The sequence below is a fragment of the Gordionus sp. m RMFG-2023 genome, chromosome 1, assembly GCF_954871325.1.
Source record: "Gordionus sp. m RMFG-2023 chromosome 1, tfGorSpeb1-WG-v2, whole genome shotgun sequence".
NCBI lineage: Eukaryota > Metazoa > Nematomorpha > Gordioida > Chordodea > Parachordodidae > Gordionus > Gordionus sp. m RMFG-2023.
In genome coordinates this window covers 17,597,062-17,621,514 of record NC_088775.1, presented here as the reverse complement: position 1 = coordinate 17,621,514, position 24,453 = coordinate 17,597,062, and the positions used below count along the sequence as shown (strand labels likewise).

Below are 24,453 nucleotides of genomic sequence, written 5' to 3'. Positions count from 1 at the left end.
TATGAGGACATAAGTGAAATTGATTTACAGGAAATAACAAAAGATTTCTCCACAAAAATATACTGTATCAGATGTGCAGCCCATACGTTACAATTGGCTATTAATGAATCCCTAAATAAAAAATAATCACTTTAAAACTATAATTGATAAAGCAAGGGATGTTGTAAAATATTTAAGAACTCCCACAATTGTAAGAATATTATAATCTATGAAAAGGCTAATGGCAATATTAGATTGCACAACACGTTGGTCCTCTATTTGTATGATGCTAGAGTAATAAGTTCGAAAGATTTCTGTTATGATTTTATTATAAGAGCATGTGAAGTATTTTGTCGGAAGATGATTGGAATTAAATAAAAAAACCTTACTATTTGTTGGTTCCTTTAAAAATAACTACATTAAGATTGCAAGCAGAACAGTTATGTTTATCGGATTTTTATGGCATATGGATAAGATGTCGATTAGAGTTAGAAAGATTTACAGGTTCTTTTTCATATGAAGTATTAGAAAATATGAAAATTAGATAGAAAAAATATTTACAAAATAGTGTTATATATGCTTCAATATATTTAGACCCTCGATATCAAGTTTTATTAAGTATTGAGCAAAAACAAAGGGCTATAGACCATCTTGAGGATTTATGGTATACCCAAATCTCTATTATTTACAATATATTGGAGGCTACGACAATATCTACTGGTTGTAGCAATAACAATGATAATGATAACAATATTGATCATCTGGAAATTTTACTATTAGATAGATAACAAAAAATCAAATTATCATCAGATAGAAAGGAGCAAAAAATAACTATTGTATTTTTATTAGAAAAGTTCTCAGAAGTTAAGAGAATAAATAGAGATACATTTTAAAATTCTGGGAGGAAAATTCTTCAATATATCCAGAATTATATACTTTGTCTAGTCGTCATGGGTGTAGCGACACAAGTACAATAATTTATGTATTATAAAAATGACTATCTATTTTGGGTAAGTGTAGAACGTGGATTTTCATCGTTGAAACATATATTGTCAAATTTACGTGAAAATCTGAATAGAAGATATCATGATTGTGCTATTGAATAAAATATTTAAAATATAAATTATTTCATTTTGAATTATGAATGTGTATATATTGAAGTATAATAAAAAATGAATGAAAAAAAGTCTTATTTTGAGTCATTCTTTTTATGTTCCCTGAACCCGAACCCTGGACCCGGGTCCTTTTTAAATTATTACTGGACCCGAACCCGGACCTGGACCCTTTTTTTTGTCGAAGGGTTCACATCCCTGCCCTATAATATAAAGTATTTTATATTTAATTTATTAATACAAGATAATTAATTCGATGTTAATATTGAATTGAACTTCTAGTCCTTTCATAACATATATTCACGATCGAGACTTAAGTTGATAAGTAAAGTAAAAAATATACAATATTTGCAAATTAAGAAGAGAACAATGTAAAAATCGAAACTTATTAATATAAGATAATTATTTTTTAAAATAAAAAATCTTCTAATTTTACTATCTTCAAAGATCTTGTCAAAAATCTTTATGTTCTCTGAAGATTTTTGGACAACTTTGACCCTGGGTCTAAATAACATGTATTATAAAATTTCAAATAACATTCCCTATCGTAATTATATCAATTAATTCTTGAAGTGACGCTTCGATTTGATAACCCGCTAGTGTGGTCATGTGGATGAGGGCTGCTCATTCTCAACATAAATATATTAAATTTGCTTAAGCAAGCTTTTTATCTTAAAAAGAGCTGTTTTGTTAAAAACCTCGATTTTTAGCCAAACAAATATTACCTAAATCTCAAGATTTCGCCAAAAAAGGGTCACCCATTATTTAATGAAATAGAGGGTTAGGGAATATTTGTTTAGCTAAAACCTTGATTTCGCTGTTTATAAAAAAAATCAAAATTCAGGTCTTAGATTATTAAATATCATAAACCTGCAAAGTTGAATTATATAAAACCTGGGCTGAAACCGCAAGGTTACCAAATTTTAAAACCCCAATTAGGGTTAGAAAATTTATACTTTTTTTGGCAAACCCAAGCCAGGTAGATCGCAGCACTATAGAAACAAGCACCCAGGATTTTGCTAGAGGGGAGGCTCTTTCCCCATAAATTTTATCGAAGATTTTTAGATCCATTTATTGTAGACTTTTGGCTATATTAGATTTTTATAAAAATATAATTGGGTTTTCATTTTTTTTAAAAAAATTAAAATTATAGCCGTTATTTTTTTTTCCTTCATATTCTTCCTATTGTGATAAATTGTATGCATTTTTTGGTAAGAGGGGGGTGGGGGCGTGTAAGGGAGGGGATTTTTATTAGCTTAAAATGATATTTACGAGAACAATCAAATATGCGATTATGCACCACTGTGTAAATAAAAACGAAGTAATTTTATAAATATTAATAATATATTGTTCACTATATTTACCGATAAAATCTTCCAGGTTAAAGGGCGGTATTTTGGATGAATTCCAGACCAACTCAATTTTATCAACTCATCTTAAAAAGTTATTTTTGAGTAGAAAGTTTTTTTTAAAAATGTATGGGAGTTTTTTTATTAAAGTTAATGTACCTATATCCAAGTTTTCTGAACTCATAAGCTTAGAGAATTTCTCCATTTTAATCGATTCTTGTTCAGAGGCCAAAAATTGTGAAGCGGTTCTATAAAGGTTTTTGTCTTCACTAATCCTCAAATTACTGATATTTGTTGTGTAATCAGAAATGTAATCATAATTTTTTTCGGCATTCAATCTTTTACCCAAGCCGGGACCAGCATGTCTATGGGATGTAGGAGCTGGCAAATTCGATGAATGCTCTGATTTTTTTTTTCAAAAAATAATAATTTTGATTTAGCTTGACATAATACAATTTTTTTTAATAGTAGTGATAAGAATATCATATCCATTATTAAGCCTTATTTAAAACCTTTACCCTTCCTAAGTTTATTTTTTAACCCAAAATTAATGAGGCTATTTAAAGTAAACAAAACTATTATGAACAACACTTATCTTAACCCTTCAATATTTCAGTGGGGGTTATAGCACATCAGACATGATAGAATTGGTTTTATATAAAAAAGATTAATTATTAATTTTCAGTATAACTTCATTAAATATACCTTAAATATATATTCCAAATTTTATTTATTTTGGTAATTTTTAAGATATAAGCATTTTGTGACTGATCAGTGTCTATGAAACCCCACTAGTGTTAACATAAGTTTTTTTCCAACTATAGTTAAGATAAAGAAAAAAAAAATTTTTTAAATTTCATTTTATTTTGATGAATAAATATTAATTTTATGAAATGTCTTGGTTTGATATACAATCATTTTTTGTACATAATATTTAGTTAAGATTTACCTTTTTTAAAAAACTTTGACATAAATTATAAATATTTTCAACATTTCTCAGCCTAATAAATTCAAATAAATAAATATTTTATATAGATTAAGGTTAGTTCTATCTTATACAAAAAAATCAATAGAAATGGAGATATACATATTTTAAATTGGGATTTATAAACCCCACTGGAGCACTTTTGTTATTTTTTTCACTGTATTGAAGGGTTAAAGGTACAAGGCTATATTAACTAGCTGATATATAAAATTTTAGATTAAAAAATGTTATTCAACACATAACAATTCAAATGATTATTTAACTTACTTTTATCAACTTTGTTTATTTTTATAAAATTGTCATTGTTATAATTTTTATCATCATTATTAGGCTGAATACTTAAATTGTGTAAGGAGGGATATAGAACTGGCCCTTCAATCTTGGTTTCAATATCTAACTTTTGCCCCAATGTATGGCAACCTAGTAATATGGTGTTATCATTATTTTTATGATTTATATTCATATGGGTGTGTGATAAGAAATTTGTGCCATCATCATACACATAATTTATGTTTGATTTTATATTATATTTTTCAGTATCTAAACACTCATTTATGTCAACAATATCCCAAGCATCATCAATTGATTTTTGAAAGTCATTAAATCCTGGGTAAATTGATATAATTTTAGTAAGTATATATAGTCAAAAATTTACCATTTAGGTGTTAAAATAATTTTGAAGATTTTATATTATTATAGGAATTATCATCAACATCATAATTTAATTTTTTTTTAATTTTTAGTAACCAAGAACCCTAGAAACCAAGACAAATTGAGAAACTCTACCCTCTCTTAGCTCTAAATATTATGCAGACCTCAAGATTTTGTTTAATGAGCAAAATCTCCAGACTTATAAAATGTTGGCAAAAATATTGGGTTAGCCATTTTTAAAAATCATGATGTTTAACAAAATATTCCATACCAGTTCTAACAAAGTTATATATATCAAATGTTCAAAATGTTTATACAATACTTTATCAGTTTGCTAGAACTAAAACACTTGGAATCATGTCAAATACATGAACCAAAACCCTATTTTCAATTCTTTTCTTTATCAATTAGTTTACTAAAAAAATATATAAACCTTTCCAAAAAATATAAAGGAAACAATCTATCGATTGCAGAAATATTTTAAAAAATTATCAATCAAAAAATTTGTATTTTATAACATAACAATACAATTATAATACTATTTTTTAAGGATCCATGTTTATGCTTAAGAGGTTGTTGAGAATCTAGGTTGCTGTATGAAATATTTTAAGAAGTCAGAAAAAATATAGTATTCTTACTTTAATAAATGGGCTAAGGGTGGATGTTGAGCACCATAAATTATGGATTGGATGCTATGAAATAAAGTAAAACAGATATATTTTATTCAGAATACTTTCCAGGCTTAGATTGGGGAGATGATATAGTATGATTTGATAATGACCTGTCGCTTGAATTTGACTGATCTTTATTGCCTCCTCTCATTCTGGTGCTTCTTAAAACATATAAGTGAATGTATGCATATAGTTTTCTAATAATTAATTTTATTTATTGCACATCTCTCAGTCAGTACTTCATTATAATCAGTTATCGTGACACCTACAATGGCGAGGGTAAGAACTGGGGTACCTTTTTCGAAATTATCTTTATTGAAAAAAAACAAAAAGGATTATAATCTAAATTATATTAAAATAAATTGCTGTATAATATAAATATTCTCCATGTAACCAAAAAAAAATATCGATATAAAAAAATTAAAAAGAAGGTTATAACAAATGCTTATCAGTTATAGTTGATGAAACATATAATGTTCGAAATCATAATCAATAGCCTATGGTCTGTTAATATATTTTACTCTATCGTTCTAATTTTTGCTTTCTCTAATTTTTCAATTGCTCAGTGGCGTCGCTAAAGGGGTGGGGGTGCAAGGGCTAGAGCTCCCAAAAAAATTTTAATAGCCCCCTGAAGCAAAAAAATTTTTTTAATGACTCTTTAATATCCACTTGAACTGAAAATAAATTTTTTTGATTTTCCACTGATGATTTCTTTTGTAATTCCAATAAGTAATTTATAGATTTAATTTTATTATTTAGAAATTAATAAGACTATTTAAATTTGAATTAAATGAATATTATTTTAATTATTATATTAGATTAATACTTAAAAATTATATTTTCACTATGTCAGCTTGCAATAAATTCTATATTAAAAAGGTAATATCAATAACTCACTAAATATTAATTTAGCTTTAACAGTTGAAGTTTAATTGACTTTTATTATTTAAATTATTGGTACCGTCCACTATATAGAAAGGGTATACATCATGTATAGGATCTATATACTAGTGAATATACATGGTGCACGCTATAACCCCTGGTGGGTGATAAAATTTGCACTTGCGCAATTTCTGGCGTGGTAATGAATGAATTTAACCCTAATTAAAAAAATATAATCATATAATATTTGAAAAGTAACAAATTTTATATTGTAATTAGCCAAGTTCAATATGACTAATCAACTGTATATTTATTTTTAAATTTTATTTTCATACATATTCATAAAAATATTTTCAAGGTCAAAATAAGTATAAGAGATTTCTTTATAAAAAGTAAGTAGACATATAGTTTATAATCATCTACTATATACAGTTGTTTATAAAATATTAGATATAATGCCACTTTTATAGACGTATTTGACAGTTATATAATATATGACAGTTAATATTATAATAAATTTTACTAATAAATGGTTTTGATAATAAATATAATAACAAATTCAATCAGGTATTTAACGCCATCTATTTAGTTATAAATAATTTTAAAAATTAAACATTTTATTATTCATTCATCCTGCAATAAATGTAATAAATTTGATATCTATTCTTCTCTTTTTTACGTGTTTTTAGGAAAGCTATTTTTTTCTTTTTCTAAAATCAATTTTGAGTTAAATTTTTAATACAAGTATATTTTTGATATTATTAAAAACTACTATTATTATAAAATATATTATACCAAGGTTGTGCGACAATATATAAAATCTGAATTGTTTTCTCATATCATTCTGGTTTTTATTTTATAGTTAGATCATTTCTAATATGGCATTGCCGTGTAAATAACTCCAGGCTTCAATATATTTGCATAATTATTTCTTCCAAAAATTGTTTTTATTTTATCAATTTATCCTAGATAATAAATTCTGATATTAGTTTACATCGTGAGTGTCATGGCAATTACTGCAAATTAACCAGCATATATTATTTATGTTGGTATGTAATTTAAGATTATTACTATAACGGCTGAGACATATGATTGCATATTTTAGATAAACAAGGTCAACTGTGTAGTGGTTTATATATCATTTAAAATGGAAGATAATCTTTTAGAAATTTAATATCTCACCATAATTCTCTCTATTACTTTGCTAGCTTCCATACTGTCATCTAAAAGGAAGCTCTAACCACTATATAGTTTTATGATTTGGATTTGTCATTATACTCTTTCCTTCAAAAATTGTTGATTTGGTTTAGGCCTATAAATTTTTCCTTATTAGTCCATTCTATTTACCATTGTCTAAAATGGTAACAGATAGTTATATAATTTGATAACCTTTTGTCAATGTAAGTTGCTAAGAATTATATTATTGCATTATGTGGTTGTGGTTTTTTATATGCCAGTTTATTTTGTATGCATAATATAATAAATGACAAAATATGAAATTTAGAATAATTGTTCATAGTTAACAAATTTTAAAAAAGTAGAATATATAAATATAAAACCCGCCCGCGGGCAAAAGCGAGCCGAAAGCCCGCAAATTGGGGGATATGGGGGACGATTGAGCCCCTGACAAATATTTATTAACTATTTCCACTAACTCATGTACTGTTGAAAGGGCCATGCGTAAAATTAAACTAATAAGGCTTCGAAACAATTAAATATTGACGAAATTATAAAATATTTGGCTTTCTCTATCCCTAATTTGTATAAATTATTCATTTAAAATTATTTTTTAAATTATATATTTTTTATATTTACATTATATATTAAAAATTCATGCAATAAAATTCATTTTTAAAATTTATAATTGAGATTGGGAGTTAAAATAATTAACTGCCTTTTTGAAGGGAAGTATTTCCCATAGGTGGGGAGGGGGGGGGGGTGTATTCTGCTTCCATCGCTCAGAAAATGCAGGTTCCACGGATTATAATATGTGTAGAACTTTTAATAATCTAAATATAAAATATAGATTAAACTAGGAATTTTTTCCTGACGAGAAAATTTTAAAGTTTTGACCCTAATGACTGTATTATCTATTTTATAATTATGAATTTTAATACTAGCGTTATTAATTATATTAATATTAGGGTGAAGTAAACTGAGTGCTGATACCTCCTAAAATAAAGATTTTAGCACCCTCTAAAAAATTGAGCACACTCTAAGTTTAAATATTCATTCCTTAGGCATGCCATTTCATAACCTTGAAGGACTGAAGCACCAAATTATATTTTAACTATATGGATCTCATTACCCATTTTATTATATAAACTTATGAAGTGCCTTAGAAAATATAAAAATAATAAGTAGTTATTAGTGATTTACTTGTTTTTCTCACGGGATATTAAGCATTTCTTGTAAAAAATATTATATTGCAAACACATAATTTATTCATCCATATAACATTCAAAAAAGGCAGGATATAAAAATATATAATAAAAGTTTCTACATTCTAATAATCTTAAACAGTTAAACAGACGGTTAAGCAATACCACCCTAAATTATATATAAATATATAATTATTATAAAAATCTAATTAACGAATATACTAATTCATATTTTACCTGCATTGATCCCATGACTCCATCTAATAATTCCCATGATCCCCTTAACAGAGCCGAATCTCTAAAAAATATAAAATACTAACACCTAATGTGTGATAACCACTTTGTTCCCATAGCAGCTACATCAACCTGCTCTTTTGGACAAGCGGCTTTAGATCTATTCAAAATAATATCTAAATCAATAAAAAAATCATACCTTTCTCCATTTTACAAACTCAAGCAGAAAATCGCGGTATCTCTAATTAGATCTAATTATCAAATATTTAAAACATCATGGCCGACCTCGTCATTTGATATTTTTTTTTAAACTTAAACTGATATACATATTTTATTATATTCTCTATATTATATAATTTTTAAATAATAATATTTTATCATATTTGTATATGAATTTTAATAAAAAATTGAATTAAAAAAAAATATAATTATATAATTAATAAATTGATTATTAATTATTATAATTGTAATCATTTAATTATATAATTTAATAAATTGATTATTAATTAAAGACATATTTGATTAGAAGCAAAGTATAGTTTAAATTTAGAAATTCGAATAAATATAAAAGTTGGGCTGACTTATAAACGTTACTATCGATCTGCTGTTTCAGTTTAATTAAAATTATCTCACTTGGAAATATCGAATTTTACAAAAAGTAATATAGCAGATTTTACTATTTGTATGAAAAGCTATAAAATTCAATTTCATAATGGAAAAATATTTTTATTAGTAAATTGTAAAAAAAAATTAAATATTGGCTAAATATATTTTATAATTATTATATATATTACAATGGTAATCGGAAAAAAAGACTGTAGAAAAAAAAACTCGAATGAAAAAACTGCGAAAAAGATCTGACGGAAAAAAACTGCGGAATATAAACCTGCGGACTTAAAATTTAGGCTATCGGAACTTCGATTATTAAGATAGATTAAATTTTCGTTTCTTTTATAAAATTAAATGATAAAAATTTGTTATTACAGATATATTTATTGTATATAATTATTATGTGTGATGTAGATATTTGTAACAATCAATTTATTTCAATATTTTAAATTAAAATTATGATAAAAATTGAAATCAACAAAATTTAGCTTTTATATAATATAATATACAATCATTATATAAAAATTAATCCAAAATAATTTCCGAACGTAATTGTAGCCTGTAGGAATCATTCTTAAGCCTTGAATATACTTGCACAAATTTTTTAAGAAGAGTTTACTTTCTAATGTTACTGGTTCTTTTTCTTTGGGTATATTGGTTCAGTAAATTAAGCACTTGTATATAAATTGAGTTTTAAAAAAAATCGTTAAAAATAGAGGAAATATTATCAATGGTAATCAAATTTGGAGCAATTATAATATTTTCTCTATTTTTAGTAATACGGGAACCAGTGGCGTAGCTAGGAATTTTCCTTAGAGGGTGTCCATACATATAAAAACTGGGGGGCTTCGCCCCCCAAACCCCCTTTAACGGGCCTTCGGCTGGGTTTATCTTACAAATCATAACTATATCTTCGATAATATATAATAAATATATTTTTTAAATGCATCAATAATATGTTATTATAATTTAGTAGATTATTCTCAATGACTTTATAATAATACTATCCAGAATAATTTCAATAGTAATATAATATCCTTCCACAAACATCAAAACCAGAATAATTTCAATAGTAATATAATATCCTTCCACAAACATCAAAACCAGAAAAATATAATTGATATAAAATCACTTTTAAGTCTTTTGAACGTATAATCTAAAAAAAAATTTTGCTCTGGGAGGGGTCCAAACCCGAAAACCACCCCCGTAGCTACGCCACTGACGGGAACCTTAATATTGAATTTGAAAATAAATATTTCAAACATGGGAAAAAAAATTTTCTAAAATAATATTAATTAATTTGTTATTTGATTTTGTTCCTTATTAAGGCATATTTATAAAATAGTTGTAGATTATAGTTTCAATTAACCATTAATTTGACTTACAATGATTTGAGAAGGCATCGATCATACTGCAACCTTATTGAGCGTTTCCGTTTTGTAATCAAAACGTAATCAATGCAATTCAAAATGGTATCGTGTAAAATGGAAAATAATCTATAAATGTTAATAAAACTGCAAGCTGGTTTTCTTTTCTGCGAAAACACTCAACTAAGTAGCACTATTAAGCTTTTTCCTCCAAACCGTTTTCTCAACAAATAATTCAGATAGATTATCCCTGTTTCCAACCTCAGGTTTCCAAACCTGAATTTATCTTTCTTTTCTCTTGTTGGTGGGTTACTTAACCATTAATTTCGCTTCCAATGGCATAAGAAGAAGTCTATAAAGCACTTTTCTCCAAGCAGTTATTCCTCGTAAACACTTTCGGGCCCAGCGAATACTTTTGGCAAGATAATTTTTTAATCAATTTATTTTAACATTTAAAAACAAATTTATGCTTTTTGGATTATTAATTTACAAAACAATATTTATTATTTTGTATTTTATCATGAATCTGTCAAAACTATTGTTACTATATCAATATAAGTTTAAGGTTGAGTATTTACGCACCAAAATTTTAATACATTTAAATCGATTGCCATTACAGATAAATGTATATAAATCAAGGGTATGTAATATTTTTATAATAAATTATACGAGTATTTAATGCTAAAATCCAATTGGCAATTTATCATGCAACTTTTTCCATAAATTTTTTTTATGAAATATTTGAAATCTGATATAGAGAGCATTGATATAGATTATTTCTCATTTAGGAAGCTGCTCGATGTGAATTTAAGCAATATATTCGATCAAAACCCCATAAATGGGGAATAAAAATTTTCGCATTAAGTGGATCATCTGGAATTCTATATGTTCATCCACAAATATAAAAAAATTACTTGGATGAGAATTAGCAAAGATATTGTTATTAGGCTATTAAAAATGTCCCACCAAATATAAATCATAAAATTTATAAATAAATTTATTTTCTTTGTATAATTTAACAGGCCCTATCAAAGAAAATGGCTTTATCATGTATAGAACCCTAAGATCTAATGGTTTATTAGAATACCATCTGATTGATGATAAAATTTAAAATAAAAGCGGGTATTTTGATTATAACAGACTGATTCTAATAATATTATTATAATATGCATACAAACGGTTATAGCCATATTGTTATTTATGAGTATAAATCCCAAATCAGGAACTAAAAGATGGTCAACGTCTGATATCTCAATGTCAAAATTCCTGGGGTGTGACCACTGATCTAAATAGGGCTTAATTTCCCAAACCCGGTAAGAATTTTATTTTTAAAAATTCCCGACCTGAAATTTTTTTATAAATTTGGGCCCGGCCCGATTGTGAATAAAAATTTTTTATTTTTCCTGAAAAGCCCGACTCAAAATAAAAATTATTTGTCCATCCAGCCCCAATTTATTTAAATAGAAAAAATGTAATGATATCATATTTAAACATTTAAGCCCGGCCTGTCCCGAAATTTTTTATGAATTTTATAAATTTATTTTAAATTCCAGACCCCCTTATCCCTATACTCTTCCACTTAAAGAAATAATTTACATTGAAAGGATATTTTAATTATCCATTGATAGCCATGTTGATAAAAATATTCCAGCCCCAAAAGACCTAGACCCATCCACTTGAAATAATAATTAAATTTACAATTAAAATATAATAAAATTACCTTGACACCCATGTCAATTTTTTGAGTTGATAAAAATATTTCTGACCCCTCAAAACCTAGATCCACCCACTTAGAATAATTTTTATGATTACAATCAAAAGATAATAAAAATACCATTTATTCGACACCCAAATAAATATTTTGCATTGGAAAAATATTCCTGACCCCTCAAGACCAAAAACTGCCCACTTAGAATAATAATGAATACAATCAAAATATCGTCGGCCTAGAATTGGAGTGCTCCACTTGGGCAAATATAATGAGAAAATCAACAAAAATCAATAGGAAAAGCTTATTCGATTTAATTAAAAATTTCAGAGATAATTTATCATACTGTTAATTAATTACTGCCTAAAAAGCTTTGCTCAAAAAATTTAAATATAAAATTTATTTGATAAAATCAAAATGCAAGTGAAGCAAATATAACACTTTATGTTTATTTTTTTGATGTTCAAAATGCTCTATTTACATTTTTTTTATTAGAATTTAATAAATATATTCAAAATAATAACTTCAAACCATCGAAATTAACACTTTCTAATTTATTCATGTAATAATAATCTTTAAAAGGAATTCATGAAAATTCATCACATTTTTTAGAATATAAATCATAAGGTATTTTATAATTGAAACTTACCTCAAAGTACTCTATTGAAGAATCTTTTTGCCTGTAATGTGAATACTCTTGGAATGGTGTTTATGTGATCAATGATAAAATCTTTATCTCTATCATAAATAACATTTTTACCTTTTCTAGAGAGATAAATCAGTTTCAGTATTTTGGTATAAATTTTTAAGGAAATAACTAATATGTTTATTACTTATGTCAAGTGTTTTTAGGAAAAATTATCAACAACTCTAACTTTAACATTCTCCACTACAAAAAAATATAAGTATGAATAGTTTTTATAATTTAAAGAATCTTTTACCCTTCTCTTATATGGAGTCCAAACAATAAATTTGCTTTATAAGGATCCTTTAATTTCATCTGCTAAGCTCCAAAAAGCCTCATGAATAATTTTACTCTGATCTGCATTAAATTTTTATGACATTGAAATATACATTTATTAAAATGATCATTTTTAACCATCCATGCTCTTTTCAAATAGATAAAGTAAAATAATAATTATTTCTATATTTAATGAGCAAATAATGCTTAATAATTATTTAAATTATGAGCAAGTAGATTATTAAAAAATTGGGATAAATTTTAAAAACAATTATTTAACCAAAATTTTATGTATCTTTATTTAAATTATGAACAAGTTAATTATTAAAAAATTGTGATAAATTTATTTTGATTAATTTTAAATTCAATTTATGTAATTTATTTAAAGATTACACATGAAAACTATATTAAGAATACTTTAAAATAATAAAAAAATTTACCTTGATATTAAAATAATTTGGAATAGATATGGAATCAAAATATTTAACAATTCAATATGGAAAGCAAAAAATTAAAAAAGGAGGGAAATACAATACGTGATTAAAAATATAATAGGGTAGGCCATGCATATGAAGCAAAAATTACATAGTTGTAAACAGCGCAAAATTGACAGAGCTATAACATTGGCAAAAATTAATATTTTTTAATCTAGTTTTTATTTTATATATATTGGGAATTGTTATATAATATGTACTATATTAACTTTTATTTTTATTATTACTCAATTTATATTACTTTTAAATTGTTAATATGAGTTTGCAGCTATGTTTTATAACCATAATTGATTTACATTTTATAAAAAAATATATATTTTTTTTATATATAAAGCTCACATTATATTTAATTTAGTTTAAAACTGTTTTTTACTTGATTCTTATATTTAAATTGAGCTAAATTCCTAATAGTAATATCCATTCTACAAAGCAATACTCTCAAGACCGATGTCTAATATTCTATTTTAGACAAGACTTTTCCCCGCTTGTCTTTTTGGTGAAGGATAGGGGCACCAGCTATTGGAAGTTAGTGCGGAGATTGAATACAACCTATGTGCGCCTGGTATGGGTCTGAAATTAAAGAGACGTTTTCAAAAGACTGGATACCACCCTTGCGCGGTTGGTATGGGTCTGAAGATGAAGAGACGGTTGTGAAAAGAATGATTCATTTTTCTCGATGTTAAAAAATTTTATATTCTCATAATTGCGAAAAATTTTGTAAGCACATTTTTGTTTTCTCATAATTGCCAAAAATTTTGTAAGCAAATTTTTGTTTTACAATCAAAACAGTTTTAAAAGGCTCTATTTATTTTTTTTGTTTAACATTTAAATTTAATTTAATTTTTAATAACAATGATTAGTATTTAAAGTAATACATTACTGGACTGTGGTGATATAATAATTAAATTAAAACCAGTATTGGTTATTATTATTATTATATTATTCCAATTATTATATTATTCCAATTAATATAGTATAAGTTATACCTTTCTTATATATGTCTAAGTCAAGGGTATAACTACGAGAAAAAAACTATTCTATTTTTATGTTGGTCATCCCCATTGGCGTACGCAGCAGGGGGGGGGGCAAATCCCCCCAAAGCCAAAAAATGCAGATGCCGGATATATTTTTTTTAAATATTAATGTTTATAATAATTTATATTTGTTAATATTTATTCCTATCTCATATTAAGGCTAATGTTGATGAAGAATTTCAATTTTATATGTTATCGTTGAGTCAAAAGGAGAGCTATACATGTTTAATATTTGTCTCACTCGATTTGCAGCAAGGCAAGCTCATCGTCAAAACATTAGTATAAGATCAGTAGAAAAGAACTATAATCCAAATAAATGAATGGTTTTTAATTCATCATGCAGCACTTACCAATCTGCAGATATTACTTCTACAAAAGCCTACCCAATCTTTTTCAGATGGTGATAGAAAAAAAAATAATATTTGTTTGATGTCTTATTAGCTGAATAATTATGTTTAAAAGATTAACTAAGATATAGTCCCAAAAAATGCTATGGATGCTTTGTATAATTTCAAACACATTTTAGATTTTATTCCCAATGTATTAAAATGATTATATATATATATATATTAGCAACTCTTCCCATTAGTAAACTAATGAGAGAACATTCTCTTTTTTAAGAAGATTAACAGAGGCCTGCAGAGATACAATTTGCAAAGCACGGCCTAGATTTTTTTTCAAAATTTTTTTTCGGCCTGGCCCGGGTTTTTTTTTAAAAAAATTTTCAGGCTTGACCCGGCTTTTTTAAATTAAATTTTTCAGGCCCGGCCCGGATATTTTTAAATAAATTATATTTATTTTTGATTTTTATATCTAATTTCAAATATTTGGTTTTAAAATATATAGCCGCGCCCGGATAATTTTTTTAAAAAAAAAATCAGGCCCAGCCCGGGTGTTTTTTTTAAAAAAAAATTTCGGCACTGCCTGGGTGTATTTAAAAAATTAAAATACGGTCCGGCCCGGAAACCGGGCCTGCACCTCTAAAAACATACCTAAGAAGTACAACTTCTGAAAGTGGATTCAATGGTTTGGATCTTTTAAATATTTATAGGCATTGACGCCAAGCAAGGATGAGTAATTGAAAAATTATCTCAACCCCAACGAAGATTGGATTTTACATTGTAAATATAATACAAAATACAATTATTCCTAAGAAACTTTTTGTGTATTAATATTTATATTTCTAACATTAAAATTTTTTACTTTATATATAAATTTTAAAGGCTCAAAAAATACAAATTTCTATTTTGGGTCATTTAAGTGATTCATATGGTGGTTATATTCACTTTATATTTTTTAATTCACATTTATTTTATAGTTTTTTATGTGCCGGTTTATATATATAATTTTTTTATAATTCATATGATTTAAAATTGTGTATTAGAAATAGTTATTAGTCCTAATTAATTTATGCTTGATATTTTTAAATAACAATAATATTTCTTAAAAAAATTTATTATCCCCCCCCCCCTCAAACCAAATTTCTGCGTACGCGCCTGTCATCCCCATTATACATATATAGTGTAATTAATATATAATTAAGAACTATTATGTATAACTACTAGCACAATTATAGTGTAAATTATACCCTTCTTAATCTTATATGTATAAGTCAAAGGTATAATTACGGAAAAATACTATATATTTTACTATTTCTCCCTAATATCTTCTTCTCAATTTTATATAACATCTGTGTCATACATACCCCGTAATACAAACAGGGTTGCCATGTCTCCCCTCATCAGCGGGAGACTCCCGCAATTTTTTAGTTTACACGCAGACATCTCTCTCCCGCAAAACTACCGCAATTGGAAATCTCCCGCTAAAATCTACCACAATTTTTTAATTTCTCCCGCTATTTTTTTATTTAGTGTTTTAACGTTTTTAAAATATAAATAATAATTTTGAGAGACATTAATTGATTATTTTTATATTTTTAAAATAATTTTTAAATATTTATTGAAAAAACATGTCTAGTTTGTAAATTTTTTTCTATCCTGTTTTATTTTTATCCAATAATAAATCTTTCATTCATATAAGTCAATACAGGGGAGTATATCTACATCGATTGCAATACAAAAATATTCTCAAAAATAATAAATAATACGGATGCAACTACATTTGCGGAAATCGTATACAATCATCACAATGTGGGTCGAATCTTTTTCTCATGATATTTAACGACTCCAATATAAGTGCAAACCTTACTTATGGCAGAACAAAAATGAGCAAGGCTATCACAAGTGTTTTAGTACCTGAATCCTAGAGGTCAATTCTAGACGATTTGAAAGATGGGATCCATATGCAATTTTAACAGATGCATCTAATAAGAGAAATATTAAAACATATCCCCCTTCGCTATTTCAACAAGAATAAGAACATTTCAATAAAACTGTTAAAAATTTTTCCTCGGATAGTGAAAAAACCAACAATGTTGATAGCCACATAATGGTAAATATAGCTGATTCAGGGTTATCAATGATTTGCATGTCAGCTTTCTGCGTTGATAATGCCTCTGTAAATTTTGGCAAAAACCAAAGTTACCGAATCGAGGCAGCATAATAATGAATTATTACCAATTAGCTGTATATACTACATAATTCTTGCAAGAAGGCAATGAATGTACTATCTGTTGATGTCGAAATAATTGTGATGAAATGTTTTAACGAATTTAGTTTATCAACTAAAAGAGTTAATGAATTAAAAGAGTTGGTGAAGTGGTCTGACTTGGAATGGTGTGAGTTGTTGCGATATATACCTATCAGGTGGTTGTCATTAATACCTGCCCTCGATAGAATTTTAAAATTTTACAAACTTAAAAAAACTTCTTAAATATTATAAATTTTAAAAGCTGTCCTAAAATTTTTTCGAGTATGAAGGCAGAAGCATATTTGGGATTCGTTTCACGTGTAGGAAATCTACTTCATGCAGTTAATATTCAGTTGCAATCAGAATATTCTTTATTAAAAAAGATTCACAAAATCATGCTGCAGCTCTGTTCATCTCTACAGTTAAAAATTGATAATAAGTTTATGGCGCTATTGCTAAAAATATTATATTAATATGTTCAAATAATATTATAATTAATACATTTTTAAATGAAGCAGATATTTTTATTAAGACAACTTTAGAATATTTACAATCAAAATTTGATTTTAATAACTCTATTTACAAATATATAAATATTACGACCTTAGAACAGAAACCATCAATTGATGGTTTTTATAATTTAATAAATATGTTAAAAATACCGAAAGACATTGATGTCTTATTTGAGGAGATTGTAATTCTCTCTATTTTTTATGATTCGCCAAAATACTTAAAGTTAGATGGTCTAAAAGCAGAGGAGAAATGGTAGAAATTTTTCGTAATAACGATAAATCCCCATGCTTGGAAAAAAATATGCGAGTATGTCTTCTCCTTACCTCATTCTAATGCCTCATCCGAGCGCATATTTAGCCTGATGAGGACTGCCTGGATAAATGAGAGAAATCGGATTGCTTTAACAACATTAGAGGCCTAGCTAATGGTTAAACAAATATATAATATGTCATGCCAGGAATTTTATAAATATCTCAATAACGACGGTAAACATTTAGTTCTATTATTTAAATCTCAAATAAAATATAATTAAGTTTAGCAATGGCGCTATAAAATTTATTGTCAATTATTTACTGTAAAGATGAACACATCTGCAGCATAATTTGGTGAATCTTTGTTAAGATTCTTCTGATTGCAACTACACATTAACAGCATTTAGTAAATTTCCTACATGTAAAATCATTCCTAAATATACCTCTGCCATTCATTATTGGAAAAAAATTTTCAAAATGTTAGGACAGCTTTTATAATCTTTATTTAAGAAATATTTTTTTAAAGGTTTATAAAATTTTAAAATTCTATCGGTGGCAGATATTAGGAACATATCCCAACCAACATTGTGCTGACTCAATTCTGTAAATACACTCTGTTTTTACCAAATTCACTGAGGCATTATCAGATCATAAAGCAGACATGCAATTTATTGATAATCTCGAATCTGCTATATTTACCATTATGTCTTTGGATTTTTCACAATTTGAGGGAAAAAAATTTAATAGTTTTATTGAAACTACCTTAATTTTGTTAAAATAGCTAAGGATCAAGGTATTTTTTAAAATATTTCCCTTATTATATGCATCTGTTAGAATTGCATATGTATGCCCATCTTTCAAATCGTCGGGAATTGACCTCCTGGATTTAGGTCCTAAAACATTGATGATAGCCTTGCTCATTTTTGTACTACAAGTATAGTTTTCATTTATATTAGAGTCGTTAAATATTATGGGAAAAAGATTCTACCAACATTGTGATGATAAGTATCTCTGTGAATGTTGCACTAAAAGATAAGTGATTAAAATTGCCACCACTGTAGTTACATCTGTATTATTTCTTATTTTTGGAGTACCTTATTATGTATTTAATGATACGTGATAATTAAGCGCCTATCCCTATAATGTTATACACACACACGGTAGATTTCCAATTGCGGCCGTTTTGCGGGACATTCACATAAAATATATTTTTAATTGTAAAATTAAAATCGCTTTTTTTAATAAAATTTTATCTTGTTTACATTCTTTTATATTTAAAAAAGATCGTTGGTTTTTTTTATAAATTAATATATTCTAATAAATCAAGACGTATTTTATTTTGAAAAATAGTTATCGACTTTGTATTTATATAAACTAATTATAAAAATAATATGCGGATAATTAAGTCAGGCCCGCAAAAAATTTTTTTTAGCAATTTTCATATTTCTTCCGCATAATACCAAATTTCTCCCGCAATTTAAAAATTTTGACCTGGCAATCCTGAATACAAATGTATAATTCTTGTCATTATATTTTATCACCTACTTTTCATAGTTTTTATGATTTCCCAAAATTAATTCCCATTACCATTTGTCCCTCGATACTAAGTTTTTTTTATTATTTTTTTTTTTTTTTGGGGGGGGGGGGGAGTGATGCGTGTTACATAATATGTACTATATTAACTTTTATTTTTATTATTACTCAATTTATATTACTTTTAAATTGTTAGAGTTTGCAGCTATGTTTTATAACTGTAATTGATTTACATTTTATAAAAAAAGATATTATATTTTTATATTTAAATCTCATGAGAAAATTACATTTATATCAGTTAATTTTACATTATATATAATTTTGTTAATTTTATATAAAAATAAAACTGTTTTTTACTTGATTATTATATTTAAATTGAGTTAAATTCCTACTATTAATATCCATTCTACGAAGCAATATTCTCAAGACCGACATCTAATTATTCTATTTTAGACAAGACTTTTCCCCGCTTGTCTTTAGGAATAAATAAGTTATTATCCACTTTTAACTCAAAATTTTGAAAATGTCGAGTGGAGCACTCGAATTCTATCCCCACGATATAATTAAATTACATTGACACCCATATCAATATCTTACATTATTTAAAATATTTCTGACCCCTAAAGACTTAGGCCAACCCACTTAGAATATTAATTATGCTTACAGTCAGAGTTGTACATTTTCTCAAAATAAAAAGATCTTCAGTAAAATTTGAAGATCTTTTATTTTTTAAAAATTTTGTGTAACGATCTTCAAAGATCTTTCTTTTATGTTTTATACCTCTCCTCCTGCCTTGATGAAAATTGAAAAACATCTGGCTTTAAATAAAGGGGTAAAAAAATAATTATCATGAAGATCTTTAGATCGTTACACAAAATTTTTAAAAAATAAAAGATCTTCAAATTTTACGATCTTCAAAGATCTTGCTCAAATTTTTGAGCTAGATCTCGCTCAAAAATCTTCAAAGAAGATCTTTTGTACAACTCTGCTTACAGTTAAGCTCAGGATATAATTAAGACACCTTTTATTTGATACCCATATAAAAGGCCTATTCAAAAATGAATTCGAATAATTTACTATTCGTATTCGTACAAATAATTAAATCTACTATTTGAATTCGATTCGAATTATTCGAATAATTGAAATTAATTTTCTTAATAAAATATATCATGCTCAAATATATTGACAAATTTTTTTATTGCAAATTTCAAACAGAAATAATTATTATAATAATCTGATAATAAAAAATATGTAATCAATAATCTGATGATAAAAAATATGTATCAAGTTATAAACAAAATTAAAAATTATATTAATTTAATTCATAATTCTAAGCCAATATTTAAGGCAGAGTTTTTCTTATATTTTCTTCCTTATATGACATGCGATTTTTTGACAACAAATTAGTTCCAACTAAGAAAAGTCTTTCGCAAACAGTTGATGTTCCTTGTATACAGTGGCGTAGCTAGGAATTTTTCTTAGAGGGGGTCCATACATATAAAAGCCTGGGTGCCATTAACGAGTCTTCGGCCCTTTTCCCCGGCCTTCGGCCGATTTAATCTTACAAATCATAACCATATCTTCTATAATATAGAATAAATACATTTTTTAAATGTATCAATAATATGTTATTATAATTTAGTAGACCATTCTCAATGACTTTATAATAATACTATCCAGAATAATTTCAATAGTAATATAATCCTTTTACAAACATCAAAACCAGAAAAATATAAATATTAATGGCATTTATTTATTATAAAGTCACTTTTAAGTCTTTTGAACGTATATTCTAGAAAAAAGATTTAGCTCTGGAAGGGGTCCAAACCCGAAAACCACCCCCGTAGCTACGCCACTGCTTGTATAGATAGGTAATACCTAGGTGTGAATGAACCTATTATAATGATTAATAAGAGGGGATGTTGTTTTGTCTTTACATTTTATAATTCTCTATGATTGCAAGCAGCCTTATTGATCTGATATTGATCCCATATAATCTCTCTTTTTGTGAGGAAATTTTGTCAAATTAAATATCAACCTAACTATTTCATCAGAAGCATTCTCCTCTAACATAATTAGGCTACTAACAATAATTTATTTTAGAAATGTATTATATTTTTATATGCCATTGGTTTGTGTAATTTTTTAATATAATTTTAAATATTGCTTTAATTTTCACTTCAGAGATTTTTTAAATTTATGCTAGTCTTTTTATAAACACATTACCTGTGAGATTGGAAGGTCATCAAATAGAAATGACAATGTTAGATTTATTAAAAGCAATTTATTAAATATACCCAATAATTATTTTTATTCGAATCGAATAAATAATTATTTTTATTTGGATAAAATAAATAATTTATTATTTGTATTCGTAATTATTCGATTATAATATTATTTGAATAGGCCTACCATATAATTATCGTGTTGATAAAAATATTCCTGACCCTCCAAGCCCTATATTAGCCCATTAAGAGGAAACACTTGTCCTCCTAATGAACAGATCTTTTGTTAACTCTCGATTGATACCTATATTGAACATATATACTTTCCTAAGTTCAATTAAAAATAAATGGGTTTTCTCTGGGTCTGGACCCCGGTCTGATCTAGGGGTTCATGCTCAGAGCTCTGGGTATAACCAACCAATTAACAACACAATTAGGCCCAACCCAAAATAGTTTTTTTTAAATAGACCTATTCAGCCGTGATTTGCAGATCTCCAGTTCAGTTTATAATGGTGGTATGGGTGGGACCAGGATATCTTGATTTAACTCTAAAGAACTTACTTAAAATGGAATTTTGTACATATTTTCTTACAATTAAATTCCTGTTGTGAATTAGTGGTTACTCTATAGATGCTATATGGAAAAAAAAATAGCAAACACATGTCTCCTTTAGTATTTAAAGCTAAGATAACTAAAGGATTGAGGATAGTTAGAAAGGAAAATGATAGAAATTTAATAGTTTTTATCCAATAAAATATATAAGATTTGATAATTTACCATCAGTAGATAATAAACAATGCAAGAAATGCATAAATGGTTATTCCACATTTGAATGTATAAAATGTAGAGGTTTAAATAAAAATCACAATTTTATTACTTATCATTCAAAATATATTGTAATTTTTTTAATATGAATGTCCCAATAATTCCAAATCACAACATTAATTTATATAAATACATATCATTTAATAAAAACGTCTAATAGCAAAAAGATCAGGCACACAAAGGTAAAGCTGAAAATATGTTAAGAAATTTGAGTGAGAGCAGAAATTCTTAATTAAGGATCTGTCATTAAAAATTGAAAGCCTTTTGCCTAAAAATCTGTCAATTAAGTGATTTTTTAAAATATATTATCTGCTATAAGTTACAATTTTCCCCATATAAAATTCCATTGATATGTACAAAATATAAAAAGATTTTTAAAATTATCATCATAAAATATTATATAAAAATGAAGAGCAAATATTTCCAATCTCCAAATTTTTTTTAGAAAAATGAGAGGAAGAATAAGTAAGAAATATAACATTCATATTTTAAGGCCATGAGCTTATATTAATTGATGATATTATCACCATCCTGTAGGTTTCTGATTTGAATTTACATATTTTGTAAAAAAGAAAAATTAAACAGTATATAGAAGTAATATAATAATTAAAACAAAATATTCTTTTAAAAAACAAATTTTTAATAATAATTACCATTTATTATTTATCTGTTATCACACAGAAATTAATTAAATCAAAATTTTTATTTGTCTTTTAAATAATATAAAATACTATTTGGCAATTTTTTTTGGATATAAATTAACAATTTGTCAAGTCATAAAAATTAATTAATAATTAGTCTAGTCAAATAAATCAATTCTGTTAGTCTTCATAAATCATGCTCTGATCAATTTTATGCCAGCTAACTAATTCTTCAGCTCTAAACCATAGATTAATCTCCTTATTTGCACTTTCAACAGAATCACTACCATGTATAATATTCCTTTAATATAATTTATTAACAAATATTATATATATAGAAAATACACCTTCCAACTTGGATTGCAAAATCTCCTCGTATTGAACCAGGCAATGATTTTTTAGGATCAGTTTCACCCAACATAAATCTAGCAGTTTTTACCACATTTTCACCTTCCCATACCTGAGAATTAAATATTATATTATTTAATAAATTCTACCATAGCCACAACAGGCCCTGATGCCATATATTTGACTAATCCACTGAAAAAAGACTTATCTTTTAAGTCACGATAATGTTGATATAATAATTCTTCAGGAGCCTACATATATATATGTAAAAATTAGTGGAAATATAATCTTATTACTTGAATAAATTTCATAGCTACTAATTTAAAACCTTTTTTTTCAAAACGAGATACTATTTTACCAACTAAACCTCTATGCACACCGTCAGGTTTGACAGCAAGAAATGTTTTTTCTTGTTTATTTTGAGATGTCATATTTTTTAAAAAATGAAGAGGAAGGGAAATGAATGATTTTTTTTTCAAGTAGACAATAAATAGTTTTTCAATATATTAAAAATTCTTTTTTTTTGAATGGGTAATATTTTATTTAAAAAAACAAATTTTTCATTTACAAATTATAATTAAAAATATATATTGAAAAACAAATAATATATTAAAAATGAATTAAAAAATATATATGTATAGAAGAGAAATGAGATAAAAAAAATAAAATTTAAAAAAAAGGGTACAAATCACCCTAGAGGAGAGTGAATGCTTAAAAAATTGGACCGGTAGATTTCTAAAATCCTTCATTGGGATCCCCTGAGATCTGCCTCATTTTTTTCCCTATAGTTATGATGAAATTGAGAACATCACTTCCGAACATGCCAAGGGTATTGGTAACGATTGGGATAAACACGGTATTGATGAGGCAAGCATATTTTTTTTTTTAGGATTTCGATCTTTTCGATGGCAGAAAATGAGAGGTTGAACTTGACGGCAAAATCGACACAGGTATAGTCCCAAGCTAGTGGGAGACCATTGGTCCAGGGAATGAGAGATATGCCATCGGGGTGTATGGCGTTTTTGTTTGAGAGGCCCACTGGTTCGAGGGTGGGTGTAATATTAACTTTTTTAATAGCTGCTAGGAGGATGTTGTTAATGATTTAAGACTC

At 26.4% G+C, this 24,453-nt stretch overlaps 2 protein-coding genes across 5 annotated transcripts in view; both read right to left on the bottom strand.

Annotated features, from left to right (window-relative positions):
* Positions 1 to 4,939, bottom strand: part of LOC135931137 (TBC1 domain family member 22B-like) — a 46,614-nt gene extending 41,675 nt beyond the window's left edge. The window contains exons 1-6 of one of the 3 annotated variants that reach the window (XM_065468037.1): positions 4,810 to 4,939; positions 4,715 to 4,768; positions 4,616 to 4,668; positions 3,693 to 4,031; positions 2,600 to 2,842; positions 2,456 to 2,526 (exon numbers count right to left, since the gene is read on the bottom strand). In XM_065468037.1, the coding sequence (XP_065324109.1) occupies positions 2,456 to 2,526; positions 2,600 to 2,842; positions 3,693 to 4,031; positions 4,616 to 4,668; positions 4,715 to 4,768; positions 4,810 to 4,898 (849 nt within the window). In that variant the 5' untranslated portion in view covers positions 4,899 to 4,939. The remainder of the gene's footprint in view (positions 1 to 2,455; positions 2,527 to 2,599; positions 2,843 to 3,692; positions 4,032 to 4,615; positions 4,669 to 4,714; positions 4,769 to 4,809) is intronic. The other 2 variants (XM_065468038.1, XM_065468039.1) reach the window with 2 other exon arrangements.
* An 18,115-nt stretch (positions 4,940 to 23,054) lies between these two features.
* On the bottom strand, positions 23,055 to 23,955 carry LOC135922642 (nucleoside diphosphate kinase A-like). 2 transcript variants are annotated; one of them, XM_065457064.1, is made up of 4 exons: positions 23,639 to 23,955; positions 23,493 to 23,593; positions 23,342 to 23,449; positions 23,055 to 23,295 (listed from the first exon to the last, which is right to left on the bottom strand). In XM_065457064.1, the coding sequence occupies exons 1-4, from the start codon at positions 23,771 to 23,773 to the stop codon at positions 23,175 to 23,177; spliced, it is 465 nt and encodes a 154-aa protein (XP_065313136.1). In that variant the 5' UTR covers positions 23,774 to 23,955; the 3' UTR covers positions 23,055 to 23,174. The 2 variants fall into 2 exon arrangements, with proteins under 2 accessions (XP_065313136.1, XP_065313135.1); XM_065457063.1 differs by having other exon boundaries at positions 23,063 to 23,295; positions 23,342 to 23,454; positions 23,492 to 23,593; positions 23,639 to 23,914.
* Positions 23,956 to 24,453: the final 498 nt, after the last annotated feature.